At 48.4% G+C, this 19,598-nt stretch overlaps 1 protein-coding gene across 2 annotated transcripts in view; it reads right to left on the bottom strand.

Annotated features, from left to right (window-relative positions):
• The window catches only part of MTARC2 (mitochondrial amidoxime reducing component 2), a 34,345-nt gene extending 17,729 nt beyond the window's left edge, over positions 1 to 16,616 (bottom strand). For both annotated transcript variants that reach the window (XM_027122229.1, XM_027122230.1), the window contains exons 1-4: positions 15,745 to 16,616; positions 8,357 to 8,530; positions 1,821 to 1,983; positions 694 to 834 (exon numbers count right to left, since the gene is read on the bottom strand). In XM_027122229.1, the coding sequence (XP_026978030.1) occupies positions 694 to 834; positions 1,821 to 1,983; positions 8,357 to 8,530; positions 15,745 to 16,019 (753 nt within the window). In that variant the 5' untranslated portion in view covers positions 16,020 to 16,616. The remainder of the gene's footprint in view (positions 1 to 693; positions 835 to 1,820; positions 1,984 to 8,356; positions 8,531 to 15,744) is intronic.
• Positions 16,617 to 19,598: the final 2,982 nt, after the last annotated feature.

Genomic DNA, 19,598 nt, shown 5'->3' with positions numbered 1-19,598 from the left:
TATTTCCAGTGCTTACAAAGTTGAGCTGACTCCCAATGTTTAATGTGATTCCTGGTCCTTCTCCTTACAGAGCAACACCCGGCTATATGTATTTCTTGTACAGATCGCAGGTTACAACTGGGCTCTGATGTGGCTGTCCTTTTACGGCTACAGGGGGCTGAGTCTTTGGAAGGTGGAAATTTCTAGTTTCAACTACATAGGGGAGTATATGGGTCCTCTGGGAGAGAACTCAGGCCAAGCATGGAATGTCCCCAGGTTCTGGTTCACAGGAAGATCTCCTATATCCTCCTGGGGCTCCACTTTGGGGTCTGGGGCTTCCGGAAGTCTCAAATCTTTGAGCACCCCTGGATGCTACAGGAAAGGGAGAGATGGCTGTTCTCTTCATCTTTTTTTTTTTTTTTTTTTCCCATTAGTTATCTCTGAGCTATGATTAGACATTCTAGCCTTGTCCCAGACTTGCTACAATTTGGAGTTGCCATTGCTTGCTTTGCGGCCTGAGCACTGAAGAGAGTGAACAGCGCCCCCTGAGGCCAGCGAGGTGATGGCAGCAGTAATAAGCGAACAACTCCACACAAGGCGAAGGTGATCCTTGGAGGAGGAGAGCGTCCCCAGCTGCCATCCTCAGAGGGTCTGACTTGGCACCGCCTAAGGAGCACATCTGGGCATCAAGCGTAAAAGCAGGAAGCCGCTTACCTCCTCAAAGGCATTGCTGCCTGCCACCACGATATTCGGCCTGAAATTGTCCATCTTCACTTTCTTCTCCAGCCTGGTATTCAGATCTGCCAGGGAGGCTTCTGAGAGGATCATGATGGGGCTGCAGTCCGGGTAGGCCACCTGTGCCAAGGACACAGCATGATCATGCCTCGCTGCCCCTGGAATGGCTCAGACCAACGGCACAACTAAGCAAAATCCAGAAGCAAAACCACGTGAGTGCAGAAGGGGAGAGTGGTGCTCAGGAAGGATAGGTGACACTGAGGGCTTGGAAACAGCCCAGTCAGGGTTCCTGCCCACCCTGGACGCAGGTGGGGCTCCCCATCCACACACTGAAGGCAGCAGCCAGGCTCAGGTCCAGTGTTACCCTCCAGCCACATCTCTTGCTCTTTCCTCAGGCGCCCAGCAGTGAGCCCTTTGCCACATCATCAACACCACCGGACAGGGCAAGGGTCTCCTGCCAATCAGCTATACTCTAGCCATGATTTCCTTCAGCAGCACCATTCAATCACATGCATTTATTAAGCACCAGCTGTATATTGGGCACTGTCCTAGGTGGGGAAATAGCAGTGAGCACAGCAGATAAAACCCCCTGCATTCAAGGAACTTTGCGTTCACGGGTCATGAGGAGAGACTCCCCGAGGTGCATTTTGAACCTCATCTCACGGCAGAATGAAAGGCTTTGGCTTGGGGGCTGTGGCTGACACAGGAGGAGGTGACTTCTTAGCCCCGGAAACAACCACACCCCACTGGCTGTGAAGGGAGGACTTGGAGAACGTCTGCTTCTGTGCTTTTAGGAAACCTGAATTTAGTCCCAATCAAACTTCACTTTTGCCTCCCAGCCCATCCTCACCTGAGTCCCCATCTCCCCGGGAGTCACCCCTGGCTTCTCCCTCCACAGTTCCTCCCATATTCCATACTCCATGCATCCTGGAGAGCCCACCAGGCTCTCATCCACTTCCCTCTTCATCCCTGATACCTGCCCAGGGAGCACCCTCAGTACCACTCCCCTGGACTATCTCTACACTTTCCTAACTGAGGCCCCAAGAGAGGCTCTCTGTGGACCCAGAAGGAAGCCAGAAGTGAAGGGCAGCTCTCTGCAAGCTCACCTGGTACTTCTGGTCAACAGAAGGGAAAATTTCGCTTGATGGTCTTCCCTTCATGTTCTTTTCAAACTGAACCAGCCTGCAAGCTTCTGTTTTCAAGAAGTTGGTGAACCACTGAGCAGCCTCATCGCCACAGTCCCTGCCCTGGATGTCAAGACCAAACACCCTGGAAGGGTCACAGAGAGCAGTGAGGTTACTTTCTTCATCAACACACCGAGTGATGGGGTCAAGAGGAAAGTGCTGCTGGGACCTGACTCTCCCAGAAGACCAGGAAGTGGTCTGTGGGCCAAAGCTGGGCAGAAACAGAGGGGGAGGGAGCAGGGAAGAGCTTGTCAAACCCTAATAGGCTTGTAACTCACACAGATCTCATTGAAATGCAGATTCTGGTTCAGGAGGTTGGGCTGGAGCCTGAGATTCTGCATTCCTAACAAGTTACAGGCTGCTGGTCCACGGACCACACTTTGAGTAGCAAGGATTTAGGTTACTTTCAGAAGGGGAGAAGAACGGTGGTGTAGTAAAGGCACTCTGAGCTTGGAGTCTGGCAAGACCCGGTTAAAATTGGAACTCTGGGGCTTCCCTGGTGGCGCAGTCGTTGAGAGTCCGCCTGCCGATGCAGGGGACACGGGGTTCATGCCCCAGTCTGGGAAGATCCCACATGCCGCGGAGCGGCTGGGCCCGTGAGCCATGGCCGCTGAGCCTGTGTTTCTGGAGCCTGTGCTCCTGGAGCCTGTGCTCCGCAACAAGAGAGGCCGCAACAGTGAGAGGCCCGTGTACCAAAAAAAAAAAAAAAAATTGGAACTCTGCCATCTCTAGTCTGTGACTTTTAGCAAATCATTAAACTCCTCTGACCTTCTGTCTCCAGTTGTAAATTGGAGATAATAATATACCACCTGCCTCACACGGTGGACACAGATTCCACCAGATAACAAAGTGGTCTTCAAGGATTTTCTGCTTGAGTGCCCCCAAAAGATACAAGCTATGTACCCCTCACAGAATTACAAGTTGGCATGTAAACTTTTTTCTTTTTTTTAAGTTGAAATATAGTTGATTGATAATATTGTGTTAGTTTCAGATGTGCAGCAAGTGATTCCGTTTTATATATACTTTTTCAGATTATTTTCCATTATAGTTGATACAAATTTTTTTTAAGATTTATTTATTATTTATGTATTTAATTTATTATTTTATTTTTGGCTGCTTTGGGTCTTAGTTGCGTTGTGGTGCGTGGGCTCCTCTCTAGTTGTGGCGCGTGGGTTTTCTCTTCTCTAGTGGTGGCGCGCAGGCTCCAGCACGCGTGACCTCAGTGGTTGTGGCATGTAGGCTTAGTTGCCCTGTGGCATGTGGGATCTTAGTTCCCTGACCAGGGATCAAACCTGAGTCCCCTGCATTGTAAGGCGGATTCTTTACCACTGGACCACCAGGGAAGTCCCCATACAAGATATTGAATATAGTTCCCTGTGCTGTACAGTAAATCTTTGTTGCTTATCGATTTTATGTACCATAGTTTGTATCTATTAATCCCACGCTCCTAATTTTTCCCTCTCCCCCTCACTTTCCCCTTGGTAACAATGTTTGTTTTCTATGTCTGTGAATCTGTTTCTGTTTTGTATATAGATTCCTTTGTATTATTTTTTAGATTTCACACATACATGTTAGCATATAATATTTGTCTTTCTCTGTCTTACTTCACTTAGTATGATATTCTCTAGGTCTGTTCATTTTTTTTTAAGTTTAATTTGTTATGAAAGATTAAATTTCCATTGAATTATAAATATTAACATTTAAAATAAAATTATATCATAATTTATATATTATGTCTTAGTATTATAAATATATATAAATTATATTAAATAAAATAAAATTATGCTTTTAAAAGCATGCAATGGAATCCCAATGCCAGGCTAGTTTGATATCTATTTTTAAAAACAATCTTTTTTTAAAATAAATGATTAAGGACTTCTTTTATGGTCCACATTTTAAAAATTATTTTTAACTTTTTTCCCAGTTTTATTGAGACATAATTGACATACGTAAGTTTAGGGTGTAAAGCATAATGACTTGACTTACATATATTGTGAAATGATTACAAGTTTAGTCAGCAGTCATCATCTCATATTTTTTTTAAGTTTTTTTCCTTATAATGAGAATTCTAAGGATGCACTGTGTTAATAGATGGAATGGAAGAAGTTGAATTATAATAATTTCACTCATCCTTTGAACCCTTCTGTGATCTTTGGCACTTAATAATCATTCATCAAAAAGTCTTTTTAAATAATTTATCAGCAAATTTGATTCGAGGCTCCTTAATCTTAGCGTAAGACAAAGACTTTGAACCACTATCTTGTAGAATGACTTTACCCCATCACTGGAGACATTCTCCTTTATCAACACCAGTATATTTTATTGTTTGGGCCCCATAGGTTTTCCCCTCCCAGAGCAGTGCTCCCTACTAAGACATGGGGAGGGCAAGCCTTTCATCTGTACAAAGGGGAGGTGGAGAGGAGAACTTGCCCCCTGCAGCTAAGATCACTGTTGGAGGGAGAACCTATGGGATTTGAGGATCTGGAAATTGATTCCCTTACCCGCCCTCTGATACCACAGGAAGTGTTTGCACCTCTCTGTGTGAGTGCTTCTCCTAGCTTGAAGGCTCCTGGGGTGATGTATGTGAGGGAATCCAAGGTGAACTGTGGACCCCGAGGCCCACAGTCCTGGTCTGACTGCTACACACGCCTCATTCTCTGACAACCTAGCCCACCTACTGTCAAATCTCCATGCTGTTCTTCTGATGTTTTTGGCCTTTTCCTTCTCTCTAAACCCCCTTCTTGGAGCTGCTGTTTGGCCTCAGTCCCCCTGCCGTCTCATAGTCCTCTCTCTCAGAGCCTTCAGCCTTTCCCCTAAAACTCTCCTCAACCAACCAGTCTACTATCTCACACAGATCTGATTGCACCGTTCATCAACTCCTTAAGTATCTGTTCCTGGGCTGAGCACTTCCCTCAAACCCTTCACCAGAGCCCTCGTGTATAAGTGCGTACACTTCTACCCTCAGCTTCCATACACTCAGATAAGCTTAGTGTGGGCACTTTGAAAAGTAGAAAGCACCCAGTGGGGCAAGGGAAAACTGATTATCCAGTGCCCCTTCCCACTCCTGAAACATATCCCTCCCCTAATCCTTCCTCCCTCCCACCCCTGCAACAGACTCTATCCCTCTGCCATTCCACCTTCTTCAATTCTCTCAGAATTTGGGAATTCCCTGGCAGTCCAGTGGTTAGCACTCAGCACTTTCACTGCCGTGGGCCCAGGTTCTATCCCTGGTCAGGGAACTAAGATGTCATAAGCCATGCGATGTGGCCAAAAGAGAAAAAAGAGTTCTCTCAGAATTTTATGCAAAGTACTTGCTTCCACATTCTGATACAAAATGTTCCATCATCAACAGCCCATAGAAAAAAACTGAATCTCCATGTGTGAGTACAATAGAACTAACATTAGTTAGTAATCTACTAATTCATAAAGTAAAATAACTTACTAAAAATACTTAAGAAGACATAAAAGTTTAAATGGATTTTTATAAAGAAAATCCAGGCAGTTTTACTGGAAATTTCCACCAATGATCAAAGAATAAATACTACCAAAGATAAACAGAAAAAAAAATTTTAATTGTCATCTAAAATAGGAACAAAAAGTTAAGATATTTAGGACTAAATCTAACAAAAGATGTACAATTCTATTATAGAGAAAATTATAAAACTTTTTTTTTAATTTTTGAATTTTATTTTATTTTTTATACAGCAGGTTCTTATTAGTTATCTATTTTATACATATTAGTGTATATATGTCAATCCCAATCTCCCAATTCATCCCACCACCACCCTACCCCGCCCCGCTTTCCCCCTTGGTGTCCATACGTTTGTTCTTTACATCTGTGTCTCCATTTCTGTCTTGCAAACCAGTTCATGGGTACCATTTTTCTAGATGCCACATATATGCGTTAATATTCGATATTTGTTTTCCTCTTTCTGACTTACTTCACTCTGTATGACACTCTCTAGGTCCATCCACATCTCTACAAATGACCCAATTTCTTTCCTTTTTGTGGCTGAGTAATATTCCATTGTATATATGTACCACAACTTCTTTATCCCTTCGTCTGTCGATGGACATTTAGGTTGCTTCCATGACCTGGCTATTGTAAATAGTGCTGCAATGAAGATTGGGGTGCATGTGTCTTTTTGAATTTTGGTTTTCTCTGGGTATATGCCCAGTAGTGGGATTGCTGGGTCATATGGTAGTTCTATTTTTAGTTTTTTAAGGAACCTCCATACTGTTCTCCATAGTGGCTGTATCAATTTACATTCCCACCAACAGTGCAAGAGGTTCCCTTTTCTCCACACCCTCTCCAGCATTTGTTGTCTGTAGATTTTGGGATGATGCCCATTCCAACCTGTGTGAGGTGATACCTCACTGTAGTTTTGATCTGCATTTCTCTAATAATTAGTGATGTTGAGCAGCTTTTCATGTGCCTCTTGGCCATCTGTATGTTTTCTTTGGAGAAATGTCTATTTAGGTCTTCTGCCCATTTTTTGATTGGGTATAAAACTTTTCAAAGAAGTAAAATAAGATATAAATAAGTGGGTAGGGACTTCCCTCGTGACACAGTGGTTAAGAATCCACCTGCCAATGCAGGGGACACGGGCTCATTCCCTGGTCCGGGAAGATCCCACATGCCGTGGAGCAACTAAGCCCATGTGCCACAGATACTGAGCCTGTGCTCTAGAGCCTGCAAGCCCCAACTACTGAACCTGCATGCTACAACTACTGAAGCCTGCGCACCCAGAGCCCATGCTCCGCAACAAGGGAAGCTACCGTAATGAGTAGCCCGCACACTGCAACAAAGAGTAGCCCCCACTCACTGCAACAAGAGAAAGCCCATGCACAGCAACGAAGACCCAACACAGCCAAAATAAATAAATTAAAAAGTTCCTGTCTGAAACAGTTTAAGGTAAAAACTTGCAATTGTGTGGGCCACTTCGATCTGAAACTAAGATGTTTCTTCCTAACAAGCTGAAAACGGTTTCAATAAAAAGCTTGAAAAAAGAAACGAAAAGTCTACAATTCAGTAAATTAGTCATTTAAAAAAAAAGATATAAATAGAGACATCGCTGGTGGCACAGTGGATAAGAATCCAACTGCAAATGTGGGGGACACAGTTTCGATCCCTGGTCTGGGAAGATCCCACATGCCGTGGAGCAACTAAACCCATGAACCACAAATACTGAGTCTGCGCTCTAGAGCCCGCGAGCCACAGCTACTGAACTTGCCTGCTACAACTACTGAAGCCTTCACGCCCAGAGGCCATGCTCTGCAACAAGAGAAGCCACCACAATGAGAAGCTCACATACCGCAACAAAGAGTAACCCCTGCTCGCCGCAACTAGAGAAAGCCCGCGCGCAGCAACGAAGACCCAATGCAGCCAAATAAATAAATAAATAGATAAATGGGGAGGAAAAAGACATAAATAAGTGGGGAAAGATAACACGTTCATGGATAGGGAGGCTCTATGCAACAAAGATGATATTAACTATGTAAGCACTAACATTTATTTAAGTGCCTGAGATGCTCCAGGCACAGTTGAAATAAATAAATAAATAAATAAATATATGAATTCATTTCAATTTTCTCTAATTGAGCCTCAAGTTCAATTCAATACAATTCCAATCAGATGGAACACAATCTCCAGTCAGGAGATACAGGTGGTAACGTCTCCACTAATGCCCTTGTTTGCCTGGCAATTCTGAATAGAAGTCCATCCTACTTGAATAAAAGGAGACAAACCCTAAACACTGGCCCTTTGTATCCTCTCTATATCTGTATTCATCATGACTTTTTCCTTTTTATATTTTTGATGCTTTGACATCTTGGGACTTGGTGATGCTGAAGGAACTACCCCTCCCAGGGCTAGTCAATTCCTAGAGATAGTAAAACACTAGGCTTTCATAGGCAAACCAGCCAATCCAGAGCCCTCACCCCTTGTCCGTACCATTGTGCTTTTATACCCTGGCCACTGTCCCCTGCTCTAATCATCCAGGACCAGGTACCAGAAAACTAGGGACAGCCCATCTGCCCCAGAGCCAATTTTCCCACAGCCTGTAGAAACCAGAATAAAGACTCGTGTTCACATTTTCCCCTGCCCTCTCTGCCTCCTGACCGACCTGGTATTTCCCCATGTGGCCCTGCATGGTATGAGCCTCCTGTTTCTAGGGATCCGTGAGTATAAAAACTTCTTTCTTCATGACAGTCATTTCTGTATCTGCATGTCTTGCCATATCTGATGAAAGCAAATCTCAATACCCTTAATGCAATATTCTGCTTCACCCACTCATACCTGACCCCTGGCTTGATCCCAACATAGACTAGACTTCTCTTAAGTAATTCCTTTACCAGTCTCATCATCTAGCATGCAAAGTGTAGCAAGGCAGAGTGCAGGGTGGAACCTAAAGGGAAATCAGTTGTCACAGATCCCCAGAGGCCCCCAAGCAGAGCACCTGCAGTCATGGATCTTGTTTGAAGAACGTGGCTTGCTCGGCAAAACCAGCTGGTCCATGCCTGGTGCCCTGAGGATAAGGCAATCATCCTCATAGGTAGTGGAGACCAGCACGAGGCGAGGCTCCTGCCGGGCAGTCACCATGTGTCCACCTTCCTTAATCACCAGCCAAAACCTGCCAAGAAACAAACAAGGGCGCATCAGAAAATCTTCTTCCATAGCTTCCCTCTAGCTTTCTATTTCATCAAAACCCTCCCTCTGCCCCAACTCAGGACCCAACAATTTTTTCCAGACAGTATCCAGGTCTAGCCAAATTTGGGGGGTCCAAAACTCTTTGGCTGTTTGGTACAAACAGCCCTGGAAAAGAACATCTGGCCAATGTATGAAAATCCCCAGTCCTGAAAATCCTTCTGGTGAGGCTGATGTAGGGACCTTCTCAACTGCTGGGGCAACTATTTTGCTTACTTTGGGTCTTTGCTTTGGTCAGAGACTCCTCTGAGCCTGTCTCTGGTTGAAGCAGAATGTCTTCCAGGTCTTTTTGCTGTGGAACAAGATGGGGTTGACCAACTAATGGCCCAAGCAGACTGAAACTCTAGACAAAGGTCTTGAATGTTTGTGACTCCAGTGGACGCAATCCAGCCTCTGCTGGGTTTAAATTGCTGGGGCGTGCGGACCCTGATCAGGAAACCCCTAAACAGCCTTTCTTCTTCATACGCACATTAAAACTTATATAATGTTATAAGCCAATATTACCTCCATTTTGAAAAAAGAAAATATATCTATACAATGGAATATCATTCAACCATAAAAACAAAGGAAATCCTGCATTTTGTGACAACACAGATGAAACTTGAGGGTGTTGCAATAAGAGAATAAGTCAGACAGAGAAAGACGAATACTGTATGATCTCACTTGTAAGTGAAATATAAAAAGGGGGGAACTGCTAGAAACAGAGAGTAGATTGGTGGTTGCCAGGAGTTGGGGGTGGAGGAAATGGGTGAAGGTGGTCAAAGAGGGAAAAGAGATCCTAAGAGGAAAAATTTCTGGAGATGTAATGTACATTATGGCAACTATAGTTAATAATACTGTACGGCAGGGGTCCTCAACCCCCGGGCCGTGGACTGGTACCAGTCTGTGGCCTGTTGGGAACCAGGCCGCACAGCAGGAGGTGAGTGGCAGGCTAGTGAGCGAAGCTTCACCTGTCGCTCCCCGTCGCTCCCCGTCGACCGCATTACCGCCCGAACCATCCCCCCCCACAACCCCCGTCAGTGGAAAAACTGTCTTCCACGAAACCAGTCCCTGGTGCCAAAAAGGTTGGGAACCGCTGCTGTATGGTCTACTTGCAAGTTGCTAAGAGAGAAAAGTCTCAAATGCTCTTACCATAACAACAAAGCAGAAATTATGAGAGGTGAAGGATGTGATCACTAACCTTATCATGGGAGTCATTTCACAATATATATGTGCATCAAATCATCACATTGCACACCTGAAACCCACACAATGTTATATGTCAATTATATCTCAATAAAGCTGGAGAAGAAAGAAATTCATGCAAATCATGTGTTAGATAGGAACTCCATTCACCTTCTAGAGACACCTCCCTCCGCCCCCGTTGTAGGCTCAGCTTTCACACGCTGTGTATCACATCCAAGGGGACAGCGGGGTGCGGGGTGAGCTGAAGAATGGAATGGGAGGCTGACCTGCTTAGGTTGGCTAGGCTTTTATCGATAGTAGAGCATGCATTTGGGGTGACGCTGCACAAATGATTTGATGACTAAGAAAGAAAAACATGCCACCCCTAGGGGAAAGGAGTTTCAACATCGCTGTTCTAGACAGAGCAAGTGCAGTGGGTGAGGAACTCTGCGGGCTCTGATGCGTGAGCCACCACTGAACGCTGGGGCCTCCCACACGTGAGCAGGATAAAAGGGACAGCCCCTTCCAGAAGGAGGGAGATATTTCAAAATGTGACTGGAGCCAGATGGAATGTTCACAATAACCTGGTGAGGACATCTGCTATTATCACAGCACAGGGAACCCAGGGTCTCCTGACCCTGGCAGGTAATCTGCCCTCTGGAACCTCCCAGTCAGGCAACCTATCCCTGTCCAGGTTCTGGATAACTCCCTTCCCCTGCAACCAGGCCAGCAGACAGGGGCTGGGTCCTGAGCCCTGCTAACGGGCATGTGCGTTGGTGCGAGGGTACAGCGGCGGGGATGGTGAGAGTGCAAAGGCATTTTAGGAATTGCCGCGGCTACTCTTCCCAGGAGTCGAGGATGCTGGACAGTAGTAGGTCTCCGACCCTCTGAGGAGGCCACCTTTTTCTTTCTAGGGATCTTTGGTTCCCAGGGTTCTCTAGCCCGTTCACCTATGGGGTGAGGGTGGGTTCTGTGACCCAGGGATTTCCTGTCTACTTTGTGACAGCCCTATTCCCTCGGGCTTGGGCCCCGTTCCTTATTTCCAGCCTCACCCTTGGGTGCAGAGGCCTGGATGACTCTGTTCCGATGAACTCCACCAAAGTCTGCACTTGAACTTCCAACGTGGCCCGTCCCCCTCTGAGACAAGGTTCGCCCTGAGAGCTGCACATGACCAGACACATGTCCAGACAGGAGACACCCCCCCACCCCACCCCACCCCCCACCATGGCCCATTATTTCTGACAGTCAGCCCCCTCCCTGGGCTGAGTCTTCTCACCTGTCGTCCATCCCCCAACTTTAGCCCTTCACTCTGGCTCTCAAGCCACGCCTCCACTCTTGCCTGTTGTATAATCACCTGGGGGTTAAGCCCTGGGACGTCGCAGGAGAAGTGGTGGCTAGAGGTTCTGTGCTAATCCTGCAATGGAAGGGGCAGGTGGCAACTTGCAAGCAGCCCAACACTGCGGTAGGATGAAAGACCACAATAAAAGATGCAAAGGTGGGCTTCCCTGGTGGCGCAGTGGTTGAGAGTCCGCCTGCCGATGCAGGGGACACAGGTTCGTGCCCCGGTCCGGGAAGATCCCACATGCCGCGGAGCGGCTGGGCCCGTGAGCCATGGCCGCTGAGCCTGCGCGTCCAGAGCCTGTGCTCCGCAACGGGAGAGGCCACAACAGTGAGAGGCCCGCGTACCACAAAAAAAAAAAAAAAAAAAGATGCAAAGGTGCCATCGGCAACATATCCCAGCCAGCCACCCCCATCACCCTGTAACCGGGATGGTGATAGTTTTCACCTCTTGCACACAAATGATGCGCAGGGAATGACTAATGACCTCTGTTCTGCCAGCTCGGAAAGAAAGGATGTGTCTGGAGTGTGGATTTTTTCACCACCCATTTTTTCTCGTCTGCAACCCTGAATGCCAGCATCTTCATTTTACAAAGAAAACATGAGTATGTGGCATGAAGAGCAGTGCAGAGACCAGAGCTCAGTCTCTAAAAGAACAGCAATGCCCTGAACAACCAACAGCCGTGTTCAGGAAGCAGAGTCCAAGACAACTGGAAAGTCCATTTCTAAACTGGCAAACTGACCTGGGAAGTAGGAATGACTGAGCTGGAAAAGGGGGGAAAACAGGAGCCCTACCACAGAGAGCTGGAGGGTAAGGGCAGGAGGGAATGACACTTGGGATAATGAACTTAGCAGACTCATGTCTCCAAGAGGTAATAGTCTATGCAGAAGAAATGAAGGGCTGGATTTATCAACGGGCGAGTCATACACGGTTGCTGAGGACAGTGAGGGTTTACAAGGTCAGGGAGGGCAGCCATGCCCTCCCAGCATCTATACCAAGCAGCCAGTGTTAGCCTTCTGCTGGATGGACTTGAGCTCAAAGCTCAGAGCTCTCAGGCCAAGCATTCGCACAGAGATGCTAAAGGCTTTGAGCAAAATCGCTCTAGAAATTTAAGGTACAGAGCACTTAGAGAGGACGTTCTTGGCTTCTTAGAACAGTTCCAAAGACACAGATTCAAATTGGAAATAAATAAAGGCAGGCTTTTCCTGCATTCTAGACTATTTGTAGTTTTGTGATTGAACTCTCAATTTGAGAGAATAACAGCATTTAGCAGAGAGAATAACAGCATTTAGCAGAGCTCTTTCCTTGCTTTTGAGTTTCAATTATCCTTTAATAAATAAAATCTAGATTTGATAACGTCTTGGAGATCATCAAGTTCAACGTCTTTTGCAAATGAATAAAAAAATGAGGCTCAGAGAGGTTAAGTGACTTTGCCTGGGGTCTCCTGATCCTTGGCACAACCCTTGCCCTTGTAAATCACATGCTGGTTTTATAGGAGGGGCATGAGCGCTGCACTCAGAGATCTGAGTTCAAAACCCTCCAGCACATAACAGTCTTGTGATCCTGGGTGAGATACTCATTCTTTCTGATACTGTTACCTTATTTGCGAAGTGGACGCAATACCTAGCCCACAAGATCGTTCTGAGGCTTAAATTACATCATCTGTTGAAAGGACTTAGTTAAGCATCTGCTGCCTATGAACCATTGAATAAAAGTTTATGCCATCGTTTTTCCCTGCCTCATCCCAGTCTCCATACCACCCCACCCCACCCCAAGCATTTATTGTTCAAAACAAGGGAAAGTTGATACAGTTCCATCTATTTTCAGATGCCCACAGGAGCAGAAAAGCAAAGGACAAATATTCTCTTTCCATGGAAGCAAGAGTCACAGCAATGTAGTGACCATGAGCAGGGGGAAAGCAACAGTTATTCTGGTGAAAAGAGGAAACACAGATAAGAACTGAATCTCTCTGTGAAATAACCCCAGTCCTTCACGTGAGGAAGGAAGGAGCACAAGTCCATTTTCTCTGGGTGTGCATCCTGAGAATCTGCCTCGTCACTCTGCCTGAGGTCTTCCCAGCAGTCAGAAGGCTTTTCTAAGCCTTCACACTTGAATAGGTTTGAAAAATGCTCTTATTCTTAATGGTCACAGAGGAAACCCTCTCATGATGGCATCAGAATTACCTGGGGAGATTTAAACACCCCACACGACTTTGCTTCACTCTTGGTGATTCTGAGTCCGTAGGTCTGGCATGGTAATCTCAGGAAATTATAGTCTTAAAAAAACTCTCCAGGGCTTCCCTGGTGGCGCAGTGGTTGAGAGTCGCCTGCTGATGCAGGGGACATGGGTTCGTGCCCCGGTCTGGGAAGATCCCACGTACCTCGGAGCGGCTGGGCCCGTGAGCCATGGCCGCTGAGCCTGCGCGTCCGGAGCCTGTGCTCCGCAACGGGAGAGGCCACAACAGTGAGAGGCCCGTGTACCCCCAACAACAACAACAAAAAAAACTCTCCAGGATTAGAAATCTGAGGTGAAAGGGGATGGAAAATGCCCCACGAGTTACATGGTCTGCACACACAGCGGTGCTCTACAACAAGCTGAAGTCTTTCAGTGTCATGGGAGCCCACAATTCTTTAAGAGGACAGCAGTCTTCAGAGAAGAGAAAATAATACACGTGTCCTGGAGTGATCTCAGGACAGCAAACAGCCTCTCTAGAAGGCTCCCTGAACGACCAATTTGCAAACCTCCCTCCCCCTAGACACAGGACCACAGCTAATCCACCCAAGCCAAACAGGAAAGCATCTTCATCCCAAGGAAACAAAGAAGGAGGTTCTCTTCTTCCTTGTTCACTCTTTTCAGGGTTTAGCATCCTTCTCTGTCAAGGGTGCTTTCCACGTAGCGAGCTGCACCATTCTGTGTCCATGAGTATGTGTCTGTGGACTCACCTCTGGGGGGAGAAAAATGTCAGGGCACCTTTTCTTTTCTGAGGGAGGAGGATGACATTTCTATGTGCCAGGCCCTGTGTAGGTAGGGACTTTAGAGTTCTTCACTGAAAAGCACCCTGCCTCTGGGGGGAGGGGACACACTTTTGTTTTAATGGCAAGTATTATACGCACAGTCTACCTGTCACCTCCTCTCCCCAAAGGAAGACTTCGCTCTGCTCATTCTGTATCAAAGTGGGTCAGGCCCCCCACCGCCTGCATCTCCCAAGCACCTTCCCCAGCACCAGAAGCTGTGAGGGGCAAACCCCAGCAAGGCCAAAGCCAGTGTCCTTGAACTTGGTTTCAGCATTGCTCCCATCTACCCACTAGTGCCAATAACGTTTTATTTTTCTACGATTGTGCTCATACTAAGAATCAGAAAGCTTAGAACTAGAAAGAGCCTTGGAGATAACCGGTCGGACCCTGTCCTTTTACAGAGCCTCTCCTCCAGGGGGTGGGGGGCAGAGGCTTTGTAACCGAGCAGGACTCTCCGAGGCCTTCCCAGGACAGGCCCTTTCCCCATATCCTCTGGTTTAGCTCCTCTCTGAAGTACCTAGATAACAGTATTATTTATTTATTTATTTTTGCGGTACGCGGGCCTCTCACTGTTGTGGCCTCTCCCGTTGCGGAGCACAGGCTCTGGACGCGCAGGCTCAGCGGCCATGGCTCACGGGCCCAGCCGCTCCGCGGCATGTGGGATCTTCCCGGACCGGGGCACGAACCTGTGTCCCCTGCATCGGCAGGCGGACTCTCAACCACTGAGCCACCAGGGAAGCCCGATAACAGTATGTGATGCACATTTCCTGAATTGTTTTACAGATGTGACAACCCCCCATCAAATGGAAGATGTTAACTACTTGATGACCAAAAGTGCATAGCCCCAGGCCTCCTGGAGCCAAAGGAATGATGATGTTAACCCCTGTGACACCATCCTCTTACCTCACCATCAACCAGCTGGAGAACTGTGCACGAGCTGATCACATACCCTGTGACACCCCCCTCTCTCACCTGGTTTTTTTTTTTAACATCTTTATTGGAGTATAATTGCTTTACAATGGTGTGTTAGTTTCCGCTTTATAACAAAGTGAATCAGCTATACATATACATATGTTCCCATATCTCTTCCTGCTTGCATCTCCCTCCCTCCCACCCTCCCTATCCCACCCCTCTAGGTGGTCACAAAGCACCGAGCTGATCTCCCTGTGCTATGTGGCTGCTTCCCACTAGCTATCTACCTTACGTTTGGTAGTGTATATATGCCCATGCCACTCTCTCACTTTGTCACACTTTTTAAAATGCTTTGCCAAAACCTTTCAGGGAGCTCTGGGTCTTGGGGGGCCTGAGCCACCCGTCTCCTTACGTGGGCTTGCAATGAACCTTTCTCTGCTCCAAACTCCAACCTTTCGGTTTGTTTGGCCTCACTGTGTCTTAGGGCACAGGAACTTGCGCTAACATCTTGCCTCCACTACCTTTCCAAATCTGCACCAGACACGAACTTCACCTTTCCAGCTTCAGGATCAAAGGCAGAGGATCCAACAAGCAGCCCAGGACACGCACGTGGCAAACCTCCCTTCTCCTACCCTGGGACAGGCCCCAGCTCCCCAGCCCCGCTCTCTCCCTCCTCAGCAGGTCCTGCGCTGTCGCCGCGCCCGGCCCTACCTGTCCCGCAGGTGACCGCTGCGCAGCCCCAGGGCCGTGCACTCCGCCGCCTTCACCGACACCCCCTTGCAGGACTTGACGGGGTAGATCCAGAGCTCTGCCACGGTGCCCACCTGCTGCAGCCGCCGGCGCCGCCTGGGCCGCGCGCGGCGCCAGGCCACGGCCCCCAGCGCCACCGCGGCCAGTCCCAGCGCGGCGACCCCGAGCCAGCGGGGTCGGGGCTGCGGCGCGGAGAGTCCCAGGCGGGCCAGCGCGGACGAGCCGGCGGCGCCCATGACCCAGCGATCGCGAGCGTGGGTCTGAGCGCGGACTAGGCAACGATTGGCGTGGGGAGGGCGCCCGGGCGCTCAAGGCTGCAGGCGAGCGGGAGGAACAAGAGTTGGCCCAAGCACAGGCCCTGGCACCCTTTCCGCGCGCCGAAAGGACTGGCTGTGCGCAGGGAGGGGACGCCTAACTGGGTGCCAAGGACCAGGCAGTAGCCGAGAGAAGCGAGGCAGAAAGCGAACTGGGATGCTCGGGTGCCCTTGGGGGCGGTTCGGGAGGCCCCACACCAGAGGTCTGGCTGCCCACTGTCTCTGGAACGGTCACTTTCGCTTTACTTCTCCCCTTTCCCGGGGCCCTGCGACTCAGCGTAACTCCTCACCCGCCCTCACGGTCCCCGGCTCTCCACTGCCCCTTCGCTCCCTGTACTGCCCACTTTGTTGCGTGATTGCAGCGCAGGGAACAGTGCAAGTGGATGGCAGATTGCAGAATGGGTGATTTTAAATGTTTAGGAGCTCCTACTGGCAGATCGCTCTGAGAACTGCAGAACTTTCGGCCCATAACCTGCTCCGTGGAAACTTATGCACTCTGAACAAACTCGAGAGTAGCTTCTTCTTCTTTTTTTTTTTTTAATACATCTTTATTGGAGTATAATTGCTTCACAATGCTGTGTTAGCTTCTGTTGTACAACGAAGTGAATCAGCCATGTGCATACCTGTATATCCCCATACCCCCTCCCTCTTGAGCCTCCCTTCCACCCTCCCTATCCCACCCCTCTAGGTCACCGCAAAGCACGGGCCTGATCTCCCTGTGCTATGCGGCTGCTTCCCACTAGCTCTCTATTGTACATTTGGTAGTGTATGTATGCCGATGTTACTCTCACTACGCCACAGCCTTCCCCTCCCCCCCACCTCGCTCCCCCACCCCCGTGTCCTCAAGTCCATTCTCTATGTCTATGTCTTTATTCCTGCCCTGCCACTAGGTTCGTCAGTACCATTTTTTTTCTTTTTTTTTTTGATTCCATATATGAGCATGGCTTCTTGCCGCATAAGGCCAAGTCCCAAGGATGACCCTAGCTTCCCATTAAAATGCCTGCCTGAGAAAGCTCCCTGCTGCCGGGAGATTTCACTGTTCCAGCCAACATCCACGACCGGCCTCTCACCCCCTTTCCTTCCGTTACGGACCTTTGTTCTTGGTCTCCTTAATCGATAGAAATTGACAAGAGGCCAGGCAAGAAATTCGGGCAAGGCTCTCTTGGGACTTGAGTTGCACCACCAGAGAGCGAAAACAAGTGACAGGTTCCCTTGCTTACTCCCTGAGGCGGGTGAGTGTAGGGGCGGGTCCGGGGGTAGGGCTGGAGGCGTGGCTTCGGTCATCTGCCCACCCCCGCGGTGGTGCTGTGTGCTGGGGGCATGTGCGGTCCCCTGCTTTTGCTGAGTTTTTGGTCGTTTTGTATCTTGTTCATAATTTGCCCCAATGGCGCAGGCACGCAGTTATTTTTAGTCTCTTATAATTTCTTCGTATTTTGTCGCTGGAGGAGATGTTTGTCCAGGTGCAAGCACTGCAGCAAAGGGTCCCAGGTCCCAGCCTGTCTCACTTAGAGCACTTACTCCCTCTGTCCCTTCCAGATGTGTATGAACCTCCCACAACTCAGAAGGGTTTTTCTCAAGGACCTGAGAGCCATGCCTTTGAACTGTAATCAGTACCGGCTGGCCGACCCCGGGTCCACTGCCCCACCCTTGTCAGTTTTCACCTGAGCCCCCCTGGCCTCCTTCACCCTTTAAAACCCAGTCACCTCTGCATTCACGGGGCTGTCCTTTCCCCTGCTCATCAGTAGTTACTGCATAAAATCTGTTTTTTACTAAAGTTCAGCTTTGTTACTCCTTACCAGCTCCATTCACACAAGCTCTTTGGTAAACGGTGGATTTTCTTAGAGAAGTTAAGCTTTGAGGTCATTTGTTTATTTTGTTTATTTTTCAAAGATTGTCCCTTAACCTGCGGCACGGTTCTAGAGTTTACGGAGGCAACCAGCGGGTAACCTCCCACAGTCCTGATTGGTCATCCTCTGGAGAAGAGGACCATCCTCCAGGCTGGGAGGAGAGCAGAGGAGGGCGGGAAGCCAGAGACAAGCTCCCTTCTGCAGTTCCTCGTGCAAAGTGAAAGTCAAAATCTCCCTGCAAACGGGACCTGTTTGAAATCCCAGGCCCGTGGACTTCTGTGTCTTCAATAAGCACACATTCTCATCATACTCAGAGGCCAAGACTTGGACTTCTTTTTCAAGTGTACTGTTGGTAATGAGGTGTGTATTTAAACTTGCACCTGGACCCCTTCGCCTCCCCAGACACTAGACCCCATGAGTTTACCATCAGCACGAGGTCCTTATAAGCCCATCTTCCTCACGGGCAGTGAGGAGGAACAGACAGGAGAAACAACTTGTTCATTAAGTATCTGTTCCTTTCCACACACATTTATTGATCATTCCCCCTAGATTGACCCTGGGGATTTAACGTTTAGAAGAAGCTTCCCTGTTGTTCAGGAGCTCACAGAGCCCCTGGAAGACGGACTGGGAGGACAATGTTTGAGGGCAGGCACGGTCAAGGTGCCGTGCAAGTGAGATGAAAAAGCAGGGAAATCGCAGGACAGTGGTGTCTTCAGAGGAAGGAGTTTTTGAGCTGAGACTTTAACAAAAAGGCTTTGAGAAGGGGCCCGAGGAGGGGATCCTGGGCCAAAGATGCACGTACAACGTGGACTGAAGGAACAAGAGGATGTGACATGTTTGGACAGCCACTAGCAATCCAGCTTTATTAGAACGTACCTGTGTACGCAAGCGGTAGGGGGAGTTGAGGCAAGACAGGTGGGCGGGGCCAGACCACAGATGCGCCTGTCTCATCTTAATGTGGAGACACCTCAGGATTCAGAACAGCAGTGAGGTGTGATCAGACTTGGGTGTTAGAAGGTCACTTTGGCTGCTATGGGAAGGAATAATGCCAAAGGTGGTTAAATGAGAGGCTAATGCCCTAGATCAGGCTGAAGTAATCCCGAAACAGGGAAAAACAATAATGGAGATGATGGAGATGGGGGGACTTCCCTGGCGGTCCAGCGGTTAGGACGCTGCGCTTCCACTGCTGGGGTCCTGGGTTCGATCCCTGATTGGGAAACTAAGATCCCAGAAGCCTTGCGGCACAGCCAAAAAAAAAAGATGGAGTCGGGGCTGTGGATAGGAGAGATAGGAGACAATTAGCAAGAGGTGGTGACAGAGGAACACTGTGATTGAGAGAGAGAAGGAGTCCACGGTGACTCCCAGCTCTCTGGCGTAGCTGTCTGGGTACCGGTGGGAGGCGCCATTCTCTGAGATAAAGAATTCAGGAGAAGAAGCTGATGGGGAGAAAGATGACGAGCTCTGTTGTGAACAGTTAGTGAGACTTATATGTGGGACGTGGAAGAAGAAATAGTTACCTGGACAGGTAACTTGAATCCTCTGGGCTTCCATGTCCTCAACTGTAAAATAATGGCTATAGCCCTCTAAGATATCAGCTCAAAATTCTGTATTTCCTAAATCCATGCTAGCTGGCATTGGCTCCAACAGACAATCA

Source organism: Aethalodelphis obliquidens, unplaced genomic scaffold (assembly GCF_003676395.1).
Source record: "Aethalodelphis obliquidens isolate GAN/ISIS:26980383/991018 unplaced genomic scaffold, ASM367639v1 scaffold24, whole genome shotgun sequence".
Taxonomy (NCBI): domain Eukaryota; kingdom Metazoa; phylum Chordata; class Mammalia; order Artiodactyla; family Delphinidae; genus Aethalodelphis; species Aethalodelphis obliquidens.
The sequence above is the reverse complement of the archived record's forward strand: the minus strand, read 5'-3'. Positions and strand labels throughout refer to the sequence as shown.